Below are 20726 nucleotides of genomic sequence, written 5' to 3'. Positions count from 1 at the left end.
AATAAAACAAAAAGTTGGTTCTTTGAAAAGATAAACAAAATCAACAGTCCTCTCACTAGATTAACCAGAAACAGAAAAGAAAGGACCCTAATAAGCTCAATCAGAAATGAAAAAGGGGATAGTACAACTGATACCCTAGAAATACAAAATATCATCTTTGAATACTATAAAAATCTCTATGCACATAAACTTGAAAACATTGAGGCAATGGACAAATTCTTGGAAACACACAACCTCCCTGGGCTCAATCAGGAAGAAATAGAACTCCTGAATAGACCAGGGTCAAGTAAGGAAATTGAAGCTGCAATAAAAAATCTTCTAACAAAAAAAAAAGGTCCCAGACCAGATGGTTTCACAGCTGAATCTTACCAGACCTACAAAGAAGAACTGGTACTGCAGAAATTATTTCATAACATTGAGAAGGAAGAAATTCTTCCCAACTGATTCTACAAAGCCAATATTACCTTAACACCAAAGTCAGGAAAGGACACAACAAAAACAAAAAAACTACAGGCCAATATCCCTTATGATTATAAATGCAAAAATTCTCAATAAAATCCTAGCAAACTGAATCCAGCTGCACATCAAAAAAAGCAATCCACCATGACCAGGTGTGCTTTATCCCAGAGATACAAGGATGGTTCAAAATATGCAAATCTATAAATGTGATTCACCACATAAATAGAAGCAAAACCAAAGACCATATGATCTTCTCAATAGACAGAGAAAAAGCATTTGACAAAATTCAGCACCTTTTTATGATAAGAACTCTTAACAAAATAGGCATAGATAGAACACACCTCAAAATTATAAAAGCCATACATGACAAACCCACAGCCAATATCATACTGAATGGGGTAAAATTGAGAGCATTCCTGCTTAGAACTGGAACCAGACAAGGTTGCCCACTGTCACCACTTCTATTCAACATAGTGCTGGAAGTCCTAGCAAGAGCAATCAGGCAAGAAAAGGAAATGAAGAGTATCCAAATGGGGAAAGAAGAGGTCAAACTATCGCTCTTTGCTGATGATATGATCTTATGTCTAGAAAACCCCACAGATTCTGCCAAAAGATTCCTGGAATTGATAAATAAATTCAGCCAAGTTTTGGGTTACAAAATCAATGTGCACAAATCAGTAGCATTCCTATATGCCAACAACAGTCAAGCTGAGAATCAAATCAAAGACTCAATACCTTTCACAATAGCAGCAAAGAAAATAAAATACCTAGGAATATATTTAACCAAGGAGGTGAAAGACCTTTACAGGGAGAACTATGAAACACTGAGGAAGAAAACTGCAGATGATGTAAACAAATGGAAAAACATATTATGCTCATGGTTCAGCAGAATCAACATTATTAAAATGTCTATACTACTCAAAGTGATTTACAGACTCAATGCAATTCCCATTAAAGTACCAATGTCATTTTTTGCAGATCTAGAAAAAAATTATTCTACTCTTCCTATAGAACTAGAAAAGACCCTGTATAGTCAAAGCAACCTTAAGCAAAAAGAACAAATCAGGCGGCATCACTGTACCAGACTTCAAGCTATACTACAAGGCCATAGTAACCAAAACAGCATGGAACTGGCAGAAGAACAGAGACATAGACCAATGGAATCAGAACAGAGAACCCAGATATAAAACTATCCTCATATTGCCATCTGATCTTTGACAAAGTAGACAGCCATATACACTGGGAAAAAGAATCCCTATTCAATAAATGGTGTTGGGAAAATCGGATAGCCACATGTAGAAGATTGAAACAGGATCTGCACCTCTCACCTGTCACAAAAATTAATTCATGATGGATAACAGACTTAAATCTAAGGCATGAAACCATAAGAATTCTATAAGAAGATGTTGGAAAAACTTTTATAGACATCAGCCTAGGCAAAGACTTATGAAGAAGACCCCAAAAGGAATCACAGCAACAACAAAAATAAATAAATGGGACTTGATCAAATTAAAAAGCTTCTGCACAGCCAAGGAAACAATCAATAGAGCAGAGAGACAACCTAAAGAATGAGAGAAAATATTTGCATGCTATACATCCGATAAAGGGCTGATCACCAGAATCTACAAAGAACTAGAGCTATTCCAAACGACCCCATTAAAAAGTGAGAAAAAGACATTAACAGAAACTTTTCAAAATAAGATATACTAATGGCCAAGAAACATATGAAAAAATGCTCAACATCTCTAATCATCAGGGAAATGCAAATCAAAACCACAATGAGATATAACCTAACTCCAGTAAGAATGGCTTTTATCAAAAAGTCATAAAACAACAAATGCTGGCGTGGATGCGGAGAGATAGGAATACTTATACACTGTTGGTGGGACTGTAAACTAGTACAGCCTCTATGGAAAGTAGTATGGAGATACCTCAAAGAATTAAAAATAGACCTACCATTTGATCCAGCAATCCTACTACTGGATATTTACCCAAAGGAAAAAAAGACATTTTATAAAAAAAACACCTGCACCCGAATGTTTATAGCAGCACAATTCACAATTGCAAAGATGTGGAAACAACCCAAATGCCCATCGATACATGAGTGGATTAATAAAATGTGGTATGTGTATACCATGGAGTACTACTCAGCCATAAAAAATATGGTGAACTCATACCTCTTAAATTAACCTGGATGGAACTAGAGACCATTCTTCACAGTGAAGTTTCACAAGAATGGAAAAACAAACACCACAGGTACTTACCATTAAATAGGAACTAATTGATCAACACTTATGTACACATAAGGAAATAACATTCATTGGAAATCAAGCAGGTGAGAGTGGGGAGGAGGGGATGGGTAAATTCAAACCTAACGGTACAATAACTTTGAATCAAACTGTACAAAACCAATTTATGTAACCAAAATGTTTGTACCCCCACAATATTGTGAAATTAAAAAAAAATTTCAAAAGAATTTTATTTTATTAATCCTTGCTGGAACATCATTGGATAATATAATGATTTTGTAGAAAATAAAGAAACATTTTTAGTCATTTCTTAAAAATGTATTCTTCTATTAACAGGTATGAATTGAGTGCTTGCATATTCCAGGAACTAGGCTTAGATCTTGGTATATACTGGTGGGTAAAGCACACTTGATATCTACCTCCTTGAGTTTAAATTCTAGTGGGGGAAACTGAAAAACTAGTAACCAAATAAATAAAAATAATGACAAATTGTGATAAGAATTATGAAGAAAATGATCTGGAAGTCAGATCAGGGATTAACAGAGAAGTCTCTTTGGGGAGGTGACATGAAAGCTGAGACCTGAGAGGAGACTGCAAGGTGACAATGGATAGGGAGGGGTGGTGGGGCTACCACTGGGGGCAGAGGTCCCTGTCTGTGCAGGCCCTAAGGAGGGAAAGAGCTTCAAGAAACAAAAAGGAGGCCAATCTGGCTAAAGTGCCGCAGTTAAGGAGAAAAAAGGCAAGAGGGGAAGGTGGGAGAGGCAGGTGGAGGCCAGATCATGCTCCTTGAACAGCCTGCACAATAATATTGAATTGGTTTAGCAAAGGAACGTTCATAGGGCATGTCAAAGCCAATGTGCTCTGTTCAGAGAAGTGAATGAGAGTTAAGTGAGCTCTCTCTGACTCTGCAGTGCTCTCAACCAGGCTTAGACAAAATGGAGCAGTTCTCCGGTTAAACTCTCTGGGGAGTGTCTAAACAGTAGCTGGACTGTATACGTGGGAGGAAAGAGATGCCAGATGGTGAAAATGAAGGACCTGACTCACGTTCTTCCTCTTTTGAAAACCTACCTCACATTCTTCCTGTCACGCGTGCAGTCAGAAGGGTCATAAACCTTGCAAAAAGCCTTAACATAACTCTGAGCAGATTGCCAGTGAGATGCAATGAGAGCATTTTCAGTAGCATAAAAGTTGGGCCTAAGATAAACCCTACAAGTAAAATGTATGGAGATTACCATTTCATGGTTTGTTGAGAAGAAATTTGGAAGAGAATTTTAGAGTATACCTAACAAGCTAATTTGCCTATCATTTTGGGAAAAGTTGTATTTACTCTCTTGCATGTTCTAAAAGTGGCATTCACCATTGTTTTATATGGTCCCTGAGTTAACTAATTAAGATGAAAACATTTCAGCCCAGCCCTTGCAAAACCTTCCTATATGAGTTAACTGAACTAAACACTACATGGTGCTCTGTGGAAAGAGGAGGCTACATAGACCACTTAGGATAGGCTATCTGTTGAGTACAGTGGACAAAGAAGGAAATAGTGACACTAAACGTTGTCCCTACACTCCACCCTAGCCATAGCCTCCAGTTGATACTTTGCCTGGTCTGGCCTCTTCCTGGAGGTGGACAGGGCAGGTGACAGTGATGTATTAGTCATCTCTTTTGGGCTGTGGCTCAGACTGTTCTGTATCCTGCCTTCAGCTGCTTGTTCAACAGGTGAGATTAACAGGGTGAGTCATAGCTTAATAAGTCATCCCACACAGCAGGGTGTGTAGTGCACTTATCATACCCTGTGGCCAGGGCTGTCTCCTTTCAGGTCTGTCCTCACTCTGCAGCAAAGCCTACTTCTTCCCACCCTCTCCAAGTCTGCTACTAAGGATGTGGAGCTTCCTTCTCAACAACTCACTTACTACAAGGGCCTATTTATTAAAAGACAAAGGTGGTAATAGAGGAGATGGTGGCTAAGTATTTGCTCAATTGCTTTATCTTACTTAGTGAAACCAACCACCAAACCATTCGTGGGTCAGGTCATGGTGACCAGCACAAGATTCTTACTGTTATTTTCCTTTCCTCATTGCACAAGATGAGATAATCACAAAGGGAACTTTAGGAAACTCCCTGCATAAACACACTTTGAATATCTTCTGAGGGTAACAGAACCTAAGGATTCACACAGAGCCCTTTGGAAAGGGTTGAGGAACACCATCAAAGAAAATTCCAAGCCAGTGTTTTGCAAACTGCAGACTTACGTGTGGGCTCCTTACAGTAATCTAAAAATTTGCTTTCACTTTGATGGTAATCTTAAAAAATTAATATACATATATTCATTCATTAGAATGAACCTACAGTGTGTTTGTGTTTAGGATCTTCTTGGGGCACAGAAGCCCTATTTTGATCATTTCCAGGTATTGAGACATAAACAGAGGCCACCTTAATATAATCTGTTCCAGTCAAATGTAGCCAAATGATGTTAATTGTGTACTGTACAATAAGGAATTCATCATAGTTTAATAAAAAAAGTAGTGGCTGAATTGGTTCATTGCAGGGCATGTGGTAGACAAGCCATGCTGAACTCAAAAGAACCTTTACACTGACCAGGTTCTTTGTGCCAGTGGCCATTTGATTTCAATAAAATAACATTATTATAAACATCAAATTCACTTTTTTGCTTTAATTGTATTGTTTTGCAGTTTGCTTATAATTAATTTATAAATTAGATTTGGTTTTGTGGTTGTATCAGAGCTGCAAATGGAAAGTTATATTTAGTTTTAAATTCACACATATCTAAGTATCAGTAATATTATAATAAAAATAATTTGTCAACACTAGGAGGTGCCAAAGAAATTTTTTTTTCTTTCAAAGGGGACCAAACATTTCTCAGGTTTGAGAAACACTCTGCTAAATAAACACATCTGATGGTGGAAGATTGTTCTTCTTGTTCACCTAGCTGAAGGAGTGTGTTCTGATAGTTCTTGACCCCAACTGTACTTCAGGGTCAATTGAGAAGCTTGAAAAAAATACCTACCCTAAGAGCATAGGAAAGGACATACCACGCAAACAACCACCAAAGGAGAGCTTCAGTAGCTTTACTAATACCAGACAAAATATACTTTTAAGACAAAAATTGTGACTAGAGACAAAGAATGACATTTTATAATGATAAAAGGATCAACTGATCAGGAGAAATAAAAATTATAAACATATGCATCTACCAACAGAGCCCCAAAATATCTAAAGTAAACAAACAGAATTGGCAGGAGAAATAGATAATTCAACAACAATAGTTGGAGTGTCAATGTTCCACTTTCAATGATGGATGGAACAACTGGGCAGAAGGCCAAGGAGGAAATAACAGACTTGAGCAACCATAAACAAATAGACCCAACAGACATCATAGAACACAATCACCAATAACAGCTGGATACACATTCTTCTCAAGTGCATGGAATTCTCCAGGATAGACCGTATGTCAGGCCATGCAAAAAGTCTCAATAAATTTAAAATGATCAAAATCACCAAAGTATGTTCTCTGAGCCCAATGGAATGAAATTAGACATCAATAACAGAAGGAAATTTGAGACATTCACGAATATGTGGAAATTAAACAGCATACTCTTAAACAACCAGTGGGTCAAAGAAGAAATCACAAGGGAAATTAGAAAATACCTAGAAATAAGTGAAAATGAAAATACAACATACCAAAATTTATAGGATGCAGTGAAAGCAGTGCTCAGAGGGCAATTTATAGCTGTAAATCCTTAGTTAAGAAAGAAGGGTCTCAAATCAATAATCTAAACTTCCACCTTAAGAAACTAGAAAAACACTTTGGGAGGCTAATGCAGGAGGATTGCTTGAGGCCAGGAGTTCAAGACCAGCCTGGGCAATAGCAAGATTCTCTCCAACTCATCTCTAAAAAAAATTAAAAAAAAAAAAAATTAGCCAACTGCTGTGGCGCATGCCTGTCGTCCCAGCTACTTGGGAGGCTGAGGCAGCAGGATTGCTTGAACCCAGGAGTTTGAGGCTACAGTTGAGCTGTGATTGTACCACTGTACTCCAGTCTGGGTGATATGGAGAAACCCTGTCTCAAAAAACCAAAAATGAAAGGAAGGAAGGAAGAAAGGAAGAAAAAGAAAGAAACTACAAAAAGAAGAGTAAAGTAAACTGAAAACAAGCAGAAGGAAGTAAATAACAAATATTAGAATGAAAAACAAATGAGATAGAAAATAGAAAAACAATAGAGAAAGTCAACAAAATCAAAATTTGGTTCTTTGAAAAGATCAACAAAATTGACAAATCTTTGGCTAGGCTGATCAAGAAAAAAAAGAAAGAAGACTGACATGACTAAAATCAGGAGTGACACAGGGGACATTCCTATCAACCTTAGGGGAAGGAAAAGGGTTCCTTACTAAAAAAAATTGCATGCCAGGCCGGGTGCAGTGGCTCATGCCTGTAATCCTAGCACTCTGGGAGGCTGAGGCGGGAGGATAGCTCAAGGTCAGGAGTTCCAGACCAGTCTGAGCAAGAGTGAGACCCCGTCTCTACTAAAAATAGAAAGAAATTATATGGACAGCTAAAAATATATATAGAAAAAATTAGCCGGGCATGGTGGCACATGCCTGTAGTCCCAGCTACTCGGGAGGCTGAGGCAGGAGGATTGCTTGAGCCCGGGAGTTTGAGGTTGCTGTGAGCTAGGCTGATGCCACGGCACTCACTGTAGCCTGGGCAACAGAGTGAGACTCTGTCTCAAAAAAAAAAAAAAACAAACAAACAAACAGAAAAACAATTTCATGCCAAAAAATTAGATAACCTAGATGAAAGAGAGAAATTCCTGGAAAGACTCACACTACCAAAACTGACTCAAGAAGAAATAGAAAATCTGACTAGACTCCAAATATAGATGGAATTGGTAATCCAATCCAATTACAATCCAACTTCCTGCAAAGAAAAGCCCAGGTCAGGATGACTTCACTGGTAAATCCTACGAAACATTTAAAGAAAAATTAATGTCAATTCTCTGCACACTCTTTCAGAAAATAGAGAAGGGTACTCTTCCCAATTCATTCTATAAGTCTTTATTGTCATTTAAAAAATTTTTGTGTGTATTATGATGTTTTTACATCTTTAGAAAACTTTCTGGCTGGGGAGACACTGCCCCTCAGGGCTAGTTGATCATTAGGATAGCAAAGGGCCTTCTGGGAGTTAGTCTTTCATATAGAAGCTAATAAATGGGAGACATACCTTTTCTATCTGGCCTGTACACCCAGGAGGCAATATTCCTCTGCCTTGATCATCCCAGGGCCAGGTTCCAGGCAATAGGGACCATCCCTATAGCCCAAAGCCCACTGAAATTATTCAAACTAGCCAATTCTAAACAGTTCCTCCTGCCCTGCCTTACCTTTCCTGCAGAAACCTGCAGAAATAAAGGCAGTGGCTTAAACTTTTCCCTTGCACCTGTCTTCCGCTTCCTGACCACCCTGGTGTCTTACCTGTACGGCCCTGGGTGGTGTGCCATGCCTCCTGTCTATGGGACGTGGGCCTCCAGGACCTGGGCCTCTCCTGTGTCTCCTCTTGTGGCCACCCCTGACTGACCATCACATAAAAGAATACAAAACAGAGGCCAGCATTACCCTGATACCAAAACCAGACAAAGACATCAGAAGAAAACCACAGACCAACATGCCTTATGGATATAAATGCAAAAATCCTCAACAAAATATTAGCAAACATATGAAAAGGATTATACACTATGACCAAGTGAGGTTTATCCCAGGAATGTAGGTTGTTCTAACATACAAAAACCAATTGATGTGGTACACTGTTTTAATCAAATAAAAGACCAAAAAAAAAAAAAGATTATCTCAGTAGACACAGAAAAAGCATTTGACAAAAATCCAACATTTGTTTTTTGTGATTAAAAAAAAACAACTTAGAGGAATAGAAGAGAAATTCCTCAATCTGACAAAGGGCATCTGCAAAAACCCCTAACAGCTAACCTCATAGTTAATGGTGAAAGATCAGGGATAAGATACTCTATTCACTTCTATTGGACATCGTATTGGAGGTACTAATTGGAGCAATTAGGCAAGAAGAACAAATAAAAGGCACCAAGATTAGAAGGGAAGAAGTAAAACTATCTCCATTTACAGATGATATCTTGTATATAGAAAATCCTAAGGAATACACACACACACACACCACATCCCAAACTATTACAGCCAATAAGTTAAATAGTTGCAGGATACAAGATATACTAAAAAATTTTGTTTCTCTATACTAGCAATGAACAACCTAAAAATGAAATTAAGAAAACAATTCCACTTTTAATAGCATCAAAAAGAATAAAATACTTAGGAATAAATTTAACCTAAGAAGTACAAGTCTTATACACTGAAAATTAAAAAACATCATTGAAAGAAACTAAATAAATGGAAAAATAGCCAGTATTCATGGGTTGGAAGACTTAAAGTTGTTAGTCTGGCAATATTCCTCAAATGCATCTACAGATTCAGTGCAATCCCTATCAAGTCCCATCTGGCTTTTTTTCAGAAATCGACAAGCTGATTTGAAAATCCATTCTTTGTTACTGGGGGCTGTCCTTGCACCAGAGGATGTTCAGCAGCATCCCTGGCCTCTGCCCGCTGGATGCCAATCTCATAAACCCCTGGGTAAAATGGGGTTTGGAAGCCAGCAAAGGCCCTCAGGTGAGCAGTCACAGGTGCTGGATTTGGAAGTTCCCTTGTGCTCAGAAATAGTAAATGCCAAGGAGAAATCACGAAGCACCGAGAGCATCCGTCCACCCTGGTGCCACTCAGAGACATAGTGTCCCATGTGAATTCGCTCCATGCTGATTCTTCCAGTTGGCGGATGGTCACAATGAAAAAAGAACTAAAAACCCTGATGACAGGGAGATCAGTGGAACAGCTCCAGCACCTGTTCTGCAGATGGTCTCAAATCCATAATAAACAGTCATCTCCCTCTTCTCCAGCCTTTCTTGCCTGGTAGGACAGCACGGACCTTTATCCCTGAGGGGTCTGTGCCCCATCACTGTGCCTCTGTCGGTCTCTGTGGCTGTAATTACCTGTTCACAGTCACACCTGGCATGGGAGCACCTGGACGTGCCCGTGAATTCTCGGGTTCCAGATCTGCTCCTCCTGGCTGCATTATGCAGTTGTATCACCTCAGAATCATTGGCATGAATTTCCCCTGCGTGTACAGCCCCTCCTTTCTCTGCCTGCTGGTCTACTGGCACGAGGAACTCAAAGTCACACAGCTTTAGGGCTGGAGAGGCCCCTAAGGTGTCCTTTGGCAAAGCATCCCCTTGTGCCGCCATATCAGGAAATCAGCTCTAGTCCCGCCAAACCTACAGTTGAGGGACAGAAAGTGCAAATTCCCCAGGGGGACCCTAGGAGGGGTGTCGAGCGGAGCCACTGGACTTCCCTGCCTTGTGTCCCAGATCCTTGTATTCTACCCGTCCTCGGAAACCCAGCACCGCGGCCCCAGGTTCACTCTCCAGCTGGTGACTGAGCTATGGTGTTTCAGGTCATTCCTGTGTTCTATCAGGCCAGGAGCTTCTGGGTGATGTGACACACAGTAGGACTGCTGGGTCCCATGGTCCTGAGCCCAGTGTTGCATCTCCTTTGACAAAAAAAACGGGTCCCTTGGTCTGAGGCAATGTACCAGCGAGGGTTCAATTAGAGAAGTGGTGCCACTTTGAGTGAGGCAGAATAAGGTATTACGGTCGGCAGAATGATACCCTCTCCCCCAAGGATGCCCACGTCCCAGTCCCTGGAGCCTGTGAATGTGTTAGCTTAGATGGCAAAGGGAGAATTGGGTGGCAGATGGAGTGAAGGCTGCTGATGAGCTGACCTTAAGACAGGGAGATCATCCTGGATGTCGGGGGGCCCAGCGCAGCCACAGGGGCCTTCAATGCAGAAGAGAGAGGCAGTGAGGTCAGAGTGATGCCCTGTGACAGTCTGACCCGCAGCTGCTGGCTTTGGACAGGGAGGAGGGGGCCACAGCCAAGGAATGCAGGTGACCTTGGGAAGCTGGAAGAAGAAAGGAAACCGGTTTTCCCTGAGAGTTTCCGGATGGAACAGCCCTGCTGACAGCCTGATTTTAGCCCGCTGAGACCCATATTGAACTTCTCAGCTGCAGAACTCACAGATCTCTAATACAGTGTGTGCTGTTTTAAGCTGCTGTTTGTGGTAATTGGTGAGAGAAGCGGCAGAAAACTAACAGAGATATTTATTATGAGGATTAGACCGAGAGCAGTTATCTGGGTGGTGAGAGCACAAGGGGGACTGTCGCTGGTGCCGCCGGTGCAGGGCAGTGGGCCGGGAACGCAGAACTGAGCACAAGTCGGGGACAGCGAGGACCCAGTGGAAGGGGTGGGAACAAACTGAACCCCCAGGCAGGTGAGAACCCACGTCGTCTCACCACTCTTCCATGCAACTGCACTCAGCCCGGGACCTGGGGGAGCCACAGCCCAGCGGCTGTGCCACGCCACCAAGGCCTCGGGCGAGCCATGATGGCAGAGCTGCACCCACACCCTCCATCCCTGGACACATTGCTCTCGAGATGATTGCTAACTTGGACCCATACTGGAGGACATTCTGGGAAATGGCGCTTCAGTTTAGCTAAGCTGACACCACCGTGTACTACTCTGCGACCCCTTGGGTGGTGGTGGGGGTGGAGGCCCTGCCAGGCATGCAGGAAATACTGTTAATCCCAGGAAAAATGAATTGCTGCCCCAGCAGGGTGGAACGGGGCCGATGATTGCCACATGGGTGGGCGAAGGATGTTCCTGCACAGGGCTCAGCCTTGTCAGCTGCTGTGAAGTTGTCACTCAGTCTTGGTGAGAGGCAGCCTGTCCTGCTGGGCCCGTGCAGAGCCTCTGTTCTGGCTGTCCCAGTCCGGGTCAGTGTGTAAATGACGAGGCTGAAGACTCCCGGGTGCGCTAACCTGTCCACCTGGTGGTCAGCGCCTGCCCTGGCTGATCCTGTCTGGCGGCACTGTCACAAGGTGCAGAGACCTGCACACCGTGACTATCCCACAGGGCCACTCATGTACCTCTTTGTTCTAATTTTCCAATTTCTCTCACTCCAGGCTCCAAGCATTTGCTGGGGTGCACTTGCAGGAACAAGTAAAGGCATGTGACATTCATTCATTTAAAAACATGCGCTGAGCACCTACTTCACGCCAGGCACCCTGCTGAGTCTTGGGACCGTCCCAGTCCCTGCCTTCTTAAAGCTGACAGTCTAGGAGGCCCAAGGCCACTAAACAAACATTTCCAGGGTGACATAGAGGCAGGGGCTGCTGCAGCAGCTGGCGGAGGACTGAGCCCAGTCAGAGGGCGATGGCTGTCCCCAGGGGCAGGGAAGCATAGATATTGAGGTTGAGAACTTGGCCAGGAGAAAGGAAGGAGGAGGCTTCCAGGCAGGAAGAATATGCCATGAATTCGAGATGGCGAAGAGCGTGAAACACTCCAGGAACGGAGCAGGTCAGGGTGGCCAGGCTGGGGACCTTGTCAGGTGGGACAGCATGGAAGGGATCTGGGGCGTATCCTGAGGGTGGGGGGAGGCACCTGGTGTGTTCAGCACCTGGCCTTTCGAGGATCCCTCTACTCTGAGAGGAGAATGGCATGGAAAAGGACAAGAGGAAGCTAGCGTGTGGTCACCGGGTGAAGAAGCATGGAGGCTTGAGCAAGGTGGGGGTATGGGGTGGAGTGAAAGAGTCCAAGAACTTTCTAGAAGGTGAGACGAACAGGACCTGAAGGACTGGATCAGGAGTGAGGAAGCAGCAGCCAAGGACACCTCAGAGGTTTCCAGTTTGAGCAAAAAGATGCACCATGGGTCCATTTACCTGAAGGGGAGGGGAGTTTGGAGGTTCATTTGCTCAGCTCAACATGTTGATTTCTTAGTAGGAGATCAAGAACTGTATGTGCTGAGGTGGGTAAAGAAGTGACTCAAGAGGGCACAGTCTAGTAGGCAAAGTAGAAATGGACACAAATAAATGCAATACAGCAGGATCAGACGTCAAAAAGTAATCCTACTCCTAGAGTTATCTGAAGGAAAGAACTCAAAGGAATCCATTTTTTTTTTTTTTTTTGAGACAGAGTCTCACTCTGTCACCTGGGTTAGAGTACAGTGGCGTCATCATAGCTCACTGCAGCCTCAAACTCCTGGGCTCAAATGATCTTCCTGCCTCAGCCTCCAGAGTAGCTGGGACCACAGGTGTGAGCCACCATGCCTGGCTAATTTCCCCTATTTTTAATCAGCTGGCTAATTTTTTCTATTTTTAGTAGACAGGGTTTTGTTCTTGCTCAGGCTGGTCTCAAACTCCTGACCTTAATCGATCCTCCCACCTTGGCCTCCCAGAGTGCTAGGATTACAGGCGTGAACCCCTGCACTGGCCAGAATCCATTTCAATTCAACAGACCCTTTAGTGAGCAACTACTCACAGTACACCAGGCACCAACTGGCTTGAGGAACCCAAAATGAATAAACACAATTCCTGACCTCATGGAGCTCACGCCCATTGTGAAAGAGAAGACAAGCAGAAAAGTGATTGAAATATGAACCAACCTGTGATCAGAGCAAGTGAGGGGATGAGAGGTCCGGCTTCTCGGAAAGGCCTGTGCGCCCACAGGGTGGAGATGCTTCTCTGAACTCATTGTCCTTAGGATAGAACTATATTGCAATGGATTTATTTTTCGACTATATAATGTTTACAATATTAACTTTCTTAACCACTTTAAAATTGTAAATACAACCTGTTATGCACAATGTAGTCAATATAAATTTCTGTATAAGGCATTATTTATACTGGTTTGGCAGCTTGGAGGGCCCAGTAGTACTTTTGAGGCTTAACATTACTAGGGTTGCCAGATAGAAGATAAGACACCCAGGTGAGTGTGAATTTCAGATAATGAGGGAATACTATTTTAGTATAAGACTAAGTCCCAAATATTATTGTATGGGACATACCTATACTAAAAAATTGTTCATCTGAAATTACAGATGCAGCACAAAGATGACTTCTATGTTTATGTGGTAGAAGTAATTTAGAAGATTTCAAAGAGGGAATGATATGATCTTATACTAAAAAATTCATGAACATCTCTTTCTATAAGTAAAATGCCAGCATATTCAAAGCATTCTACAGCAATAAAAAAATGTTAGTGTTAAGTCCCATGCAATATTTGAGATATACTGAGAAAATAGTTTACCTGATATTCAAACTTAATTCAAATTTAACTGGGTGTTCTGCATGTTTATTTGCTACATCTAGCAACCTGAAATGATAGACGCACTCCTCAGCTACACACACTGCCTGAATATTTCCTGACGACGGCCATGTAAGAATGTTTCTTAATAGCAGCCAGTTGTGAGCCTGACCCGGGGGGCTTGTTGCCCCCTAGTGGTGAATCTGGTCAATGTCTGTGCCTTCAATGCCCCCACTAAATCACTATTAAACACTTAATTACCAAGTGTCAGCTACAAAGGTTAAAGAAAAAGAAATCTCTTCCTAGGGACCATGCTAGACACACATACAGGTACAGGTGGGGCACAAAGATGACTTCTATGTGTGTACAGAGATCTTTTGGGAAGATTTGAGTGCATGATGTACCTTTATACTAAAACAACTCATAATAATTTTTCTATAAGTAAAATTTCAGAGTATTAAAAGCATTATAAAATTTGGTAACGATAATAGAGTCAAGTGCACAAAATGAATTATGCTATTATATATTTAAGGACAACTTTTGGGAAAATGGGCTTTCTACTGGAAAGATAGGAAAACAGGGATTTTTAAAATTCAATTCTCCCTCAGCTTCTTCCTTGATGAAGGATCCAGAAAACTTTGGGGAAAGGCAGGGGTGGCGAGTCACTGTGAGAAGAAATGTTTAACTTAAGCTATCGAGTACTGTAACTTTTCAATTCCCTCTCTCTTCCCAAGCTTTGTTTTCCCCCTAAGCCAGAATATCTACTGTCAACTTTGTTTTCTTCACCCTCATCATTTCTTAATTTACAAAACATCTCCTGCTAGAACAGAGTTCCAAGTAGGGACAGATCACAGAAACGGTGGGAAACTTCTATATTCTTCGTATGGAAGACACTATCAAATTCTCTCTTCTTGCCTTTGCTCCCCTCAGGGGAAGGAAAAGATATTGCTATTTTCCATCAATATAGATATCACACCACAAATATCCACTTATATTTATGTTGCCCTTAAGACTTATAATTCTGTAATCAGCCTAAGCCCAAGAAAAAAGGTAATGAGCAAAAACTGGAAGTTCCTGGTATTTTATCACGCTAAGTAATGGCATTTCTTGGGCATCAGAGATGATGTATTTAATTCATATTTGCTTCCCTATCCATTGTGAAAAAGAATTTAAGGAAGCTTAGAAACACAAAAACAGAATTCATCCCAGCATGAATACAAATTGTGTTCAACTTCCAGGGCAAATGTGTCTAGATGGCAGGGGATGGACATTTACCTTGGGGGGCTGCGGAGCCTCTTTGGAGTGAACTTACCCTGAGAGAATTAGTATTAACATTGGAATGGGGAAAGCGGTTGAGTTCCAGAAAGCAAGGAGATGCATTGCCGCCGCAAACTTTCACGGAAAGACCGTGCTCCTGTCCAGTCTCTCGAGTGTGAAGAAAAAGCAAACACGCTCTACCTCCTTCAGAGTCCTCAGCACTGGGCCCTGGAACAGCTGGCACAGGCCATGGTCCCCTCTGTCATGATACCTTTTAAAGGCATCCGCTGCAGCGTCTTTGCTGCATAAAAATTTATTAAATTCAAGTACAAAAAACCCCCAACAAAAACCAAAGACTTTCAGGCCCAGTGTTTATTATATAAAATTGTTTATATTAACAGCAGGAGGGTTTAAGACAAAAACACAAATGAAATAAAACATACAAGTTTGTTGCATAGAAACACTGACAACATGGTTATGTCCTTCTATCATACAACCCACAAAACATACAAACATTGTCAGAAACACTCCCTTCTTCACATTTTAGATTTCATTCATTCAATGATTATTTTCTGAGCACCTTCCATGTGCACGGCCCTGCACTGATGGGTGCTGGGGACACAGCAATGAATAAAATTAAGTCCCTGCTCTCATGGAGCCTCTGACTCTGGCATGGGGGAAGACAGACACCAAACAAGACAAATACACATCACAACATGTCTGACAGTCACAGGATTACCAGGGGAGGGTATGGAGAGGAGGGAAGCTTCCGTCCACCCTCAACTCCTTAGGAGCAATTTGAGGCTGCTTTAAGTGTCATAGGCTCTTTTGGGGGGAAAGATACAAACTCTAAATTATATTTTTAAAGTAACTTTTTTGGAGGTTGCAAATTTCTGGCCAGACTCTTAAAGTTCATACTTTTGAGCAGCATTTCTAATTAGAATGTATACTGGTGAGTACTTTATTGCCATATTAACGGAATAAGGCCCACATTGTGTGTGTGTGCACGTGCGCGCCCGTGTGTGTGTGTGTGTGTAGGTGTACATATTGTACATATACAGATATAGACATCTGTGTGTGCTTATAGGCCCATGTCACTATTTACATATACACATGCATATTAATGCATACATGTTAATATGTATTAACATACATATTATGTTATGTATATAATATACATATAAAATAATATATGTATAAAATAATATAACATTTGTGGCTCTAACGATGTAAGTCAGTCACATACATTCTTAGATTATATCTAGTCTAAGAACTACCAATATTATAATTTTGAAGCAGTTTATTGGTGCCCCCAAGTGCATGGTGTTTTCTAAGTAAACTGTTGTTCAGAAAAAATATTTATCTCACGACTAAGCACATCCTGATTAAGCAACACGTAGAACACAGTGAAGGATGGAATGCAACTGCCTTTTCATGTCTAGAAGACAAGGCAAAAATGAAGTCTTTTTTTTTTTTTTTTTGCTGCTGCCCAGGTGCTTGCTTGCTGAAAACCACAGATGGTTTCAGAACTTCGAGACCGGTGTTCATATATCTTAGGGGCCTAAAGACTTCACTGGTGTCTTTCAATGTCAATGCCTGCCTTTTCCTTTCTCCACATCCTACAGTGGCATTGTTTCTTTTCCGGATGTCCAGTCTGAAGCAGCTTTTCCCTGTGATGAACACAGGCCTGGAAGTGCTAGACAGGATCACCGAACTGGTCTGGTCTGAAAGGCAGCAGTGGCAGGGAGTCATGGCATGTTTCCAATCTTCTCTTTAAAGAGGCAAACTTGCAAAGTGACAGGGCCTTTCCAAATGTAAAGCCAACCCAGCAGATGTGCTTCACACCAAACGCCTCTGGTGACAAAGATGAAAAGGTGTCACTGCAGGCTCTCCAGCTGAGAGCTGTGTCTCAGAGAGGATCCCTGGGCCTCCTTGGTGGCCCACTGTGCTCTGCTATAACGACTCAGGATGCTGGGGCGGCAGGTCCAGGAACACGCATGGTGTGGTCTGTACACCTGTGTATGTGCCCAGGATGTGCTGAGCGTCCCAGCCTCTCTAGGGCTGCTGCATTCAGCCTTTCCTCCCATCAGGATGACCCTGCTACCTCAGCAGAGACGACTGCATACATGAGACTGGCCTCAGCGATGGACACTCCTCAGCATGCTCTGTAACTTCATCTTCTTTCTCTGTCACTGGTCCCTGCTGCGACAACTGAAGGGAGAATTCTGCCCTAGGGGCCATCAGACTTCCTGCCTATAAAGAATATCCAGGGAGAATCCCAAATATCAAGTAACTTAAAAATAAGTTATAGGTGCCTTTGGAAAGCATTATATAATTTTTAAAATTAGGTTTTTGTTCTTAGTTACATTTTTCTCTCACCTTGCTATTCAATAATTTGTATTTCCTTGAGTGCATGAAGGCTGAGTAGAAGGGGTACCTGAATACTGCTAGACAGTATAGAGAAGCCGACCCAGTATTAAAAATGACCAGATGAGCTATAAGAACAAACATACATAGTGGGCTAATAATTAAAAGTTGATTATATATTCTTATTTTTTTCACCAAAGTCACTTTTTTCCTACTGAATTAGTCTACTTCTTTCTGTCTCTTCTATCACTGGCATTTTCTGGTCCCAAGATTTCTTGCATATACTTTGACTAGTACATACCCTCAGATCTTAAAATAAAACAATGACTTCTCTAATCAGATAGTTATCCATTTTTTATGACTTCACTTATTGCAAATTCTAATCAGAAGCTGTTGTTCTAATAAGTTATGGATCAGGAAGTCCTAATGCACAGTAAAAGATGACTCGGTTTTCATCCCAGGCCATGTGAGGGATAGGTAACTGTGGTGTAGAAGCCAACGTTCTGGGATAAATGGATAGAATTCCCCAAACATTTTTAAGGATCATCTTTCTAGCATCTGTGGCTGTTTTCTAGGTTAAGCTACTCTTCAGAAAACCAAGTGATAACAGTGTCCAGGCTTGCCTATCTACGCTTCCTCAGGGCCTATAGCAGTATTAAAAGAAAAGATCAAGTGTTCTAAATATCTCTCGAAAAAGAACGACATGTAATCCTGGGAATGAAGGACAAACAGCTGACACATGCAGTAGGCTGCAGCACCCGTGACGGCAAGTGACAGGAACACAAATACCATCCTTCGCCACAGAGCACAGCGAGCACTGTGGTATTTGCGCTGTCACGAGAAAGATGGGTGGTCATCTTCTTGACCTGACTCATCTCATCAAGACAAGACCCACGACAGGTCTTTCGAGATTTTACACATGGGAAAGAATGTAGGGAACTTTTCTTTCAACTCCTGTAATTTCATTTTTAAGTAGTTAAGTGCTTGCCTGTATTGTTAGGACCTATGATCCGAAGATGTTTTTTCTTCCCCAATGAGCAAATATCCTCCTTCATAGTTACTGAGAGGAGCAAGGAGCTCAGGCTTCCAGTGAGCTCCCGCAGAACCACCTAATACCTTATAGAGTTTGTTTCTGGTCGTACCATTTCCTGTTCTAGAAGTTCTTCACTTGTTTTACTTCCACTATTTTCATCTTCATTAGAATAGTTTCCTGAATCTTCACTAGTTTGGGAACTATATTTTTTGTGATCTTCATCAATTTGATTAATTTCTTCTACCGGAGTAATTGTGTTTACATTTTCAATTATAAAACATTTTTCAGTTTGTTCCTCAGAAGTTGAAAGCAGAAGATTCTTTAATGGCTGTTCAGAGACATACTAATTTAAAACAGGGAAAGAACAGAAATGGATTATTTAAAATAATAAAAATTTTTTCTAATTAAAATAGCTTTAGTTTCTATGTCCATTATTTAGAAACCTATCTTTTAGCATGCATATTAAAGTCAACCAAGAACATACCAGATGCATTGTAATGTTTAGAATAAAATCATTAGTAAGATCACTCATATCTGAGTACCTTTTTTGGTGAATCTATGAAGAACACCTAAGAAAGGCACACTGTGCTCTCAGGAGTAGGGGTGGAAGAGCATGAGAGAAGACTAAAGGGGGACAGCACTGGGGATTATGAAAATTTTATTTGGAATAATAATAAATTTTTATCCAATCCACAGATATCTGGGAGAAACACAAGTGAGAAATTAATTTTTTCACGTTTAACTAAGAATAATTAGCTGTTGGAACTAGCTAGTTTTAAGTCTATTTTTTAAACAATAGCTATTAATATTAGAGCATATAGGAATGATATTTAAAAATTCAGAGGTATAACAGTAAAATAGTTAATAGCTATAATTGTTAGAGTGTAAAAATTTTTATGGTTTATCTCCTTTGTTCTGTACAACTCCATGGAGTAATATTATTATTATTATTTTTAATTCCTCCTAAGATTTCCACATCCTAATGGGGCAGTATTATTGGCTCCATTTTATAGTCTGAGGGTAGGTGCTCAACAACCCTTAGGTGATTTGCTCAAAGTAAGTCAGAAACTCACTCTAGGTGGCATATCATTCCCCAGGCACAGATTCTGTGCTTAGCCTTCAACATTTAGTACTTTCATTAAATATGCTTAACTTCACAGGAGTGCCACACAAAAACTGTGATGTGTCATAAAAAAACCTTCATGCTATTAGTGATTTCATCCACTGACAGAATATTTCCGTCTTTTGTATATATATAGATGTTCCTGGACTTATGACAGGGCTATGTCTCAATGAATCCATAGTTGAAGTTGAAGATGTAGTAGGCTGAAAATGCATTTAATACTCCTAAAAACCCATCATAAAGTGAAAAATTGTAAGTCAAATCATTGTAAGTCAGGGATTGTCTGTACTGTGAAGAAATCACAAAGACTTTAAGTTGTAAAACAAATGCCACAATGAATCTATAAATTGCCAGAAAAATACGAGATTAAGGACAAACCTTACCACCCCAAGCTATGTTATTACATTAAATGATGGTGTCTAAAGTTAATTTACTAAATCTTAGAAGAAAATACCCAAATCAGTCTGTATTTTTTTCTGGATATCAAGAAAACCTATATATTCTTTTGAAATCAAACATTTTCTGTTCATTTCCTAGCTGTTGACAAAGAAAAGTAACATACCTCATCTATACTGGAAGAAGGTTTAAGTGATGGAAAGAACACATAATTGATGCCTTTCCAGAGGACTTTCACAGCATAAATGACAACTAGGACAGCAAATAATGCAGTGCAAATTCCAGCTATAAGCCAGCTCTTGGAAGTATTTCCTAAAGCGACATAAATCATGTTTAGCATTAATATATGGTTTGGCACACAAATACTTTAATAGTGCTGACAGCTTGTGTGAAAGACTAGCTATATGAAAGGATATAAAATCTATTAAATAATACCCTTAAAAATATTTCTGGTAGCAGTGAATCCAAAACAACTGTGGGCAATGACATTTATATTTAATGATGGGCCTGGAAGATGCTTAAGGAAGAATATGATATTGACATATAGACCCAAACATGCAAGTATTCTTCAGCACTCTACAACTAGTGAAATTTAAAAAATACTCTGTAACTAAGCCT

At 40.9% G+C, this 20726-nt stretch overlaps 1 protein-coding gene across 1 annotated transcript in view; it reads right to left on the bottom strand.

The window, feature by feature from the left end:
* Positions 1-15543: 15543 nt before the first annotated feature.
* IFNAR1 (interferon alpha and beta receptor subunit 1) overlaps positions 15544-20726 on the bottom strand; it is a 32005-nt gene continuing 26822 nt past the window's right edge. The window contains exons 10-11 of the mRNA XM_045540569.1: positions 20275-20420; positions 15544-18932 (exon numbers count right to left, since the gene is read on the bottom strand). Of these exons, the coding sequence (XP_045396525.1) occupies positions 18666-18932; positions 20275-20420 (413 nt within the window). The 3' untranslated portion in view covers positions 15544-18665. The remainder of the gene's footprint in view (positions 18933-20274; positions 20421-20726) is intronic.

The sequence above is a fragment of the Lemur catta genome, chromosome 1 (genome assembly GCF_020740605.2).
Source record: "Lemur catta isolate mLemCat1 chromosome 1, mLemCat1.pri, whole genome shotgun sequence".
NCBI classification, from domain to species: domain Eukaryota; kingdom Metazoa; phylum Chordata; class Mammalia; order Primates; family Lemuridae; genus Lemur; species Lemur catta.
Note: the sequence above shows the minus strand (reverse complement) of the source record. Positions and strands in the feature narration are given on the sequence as shown.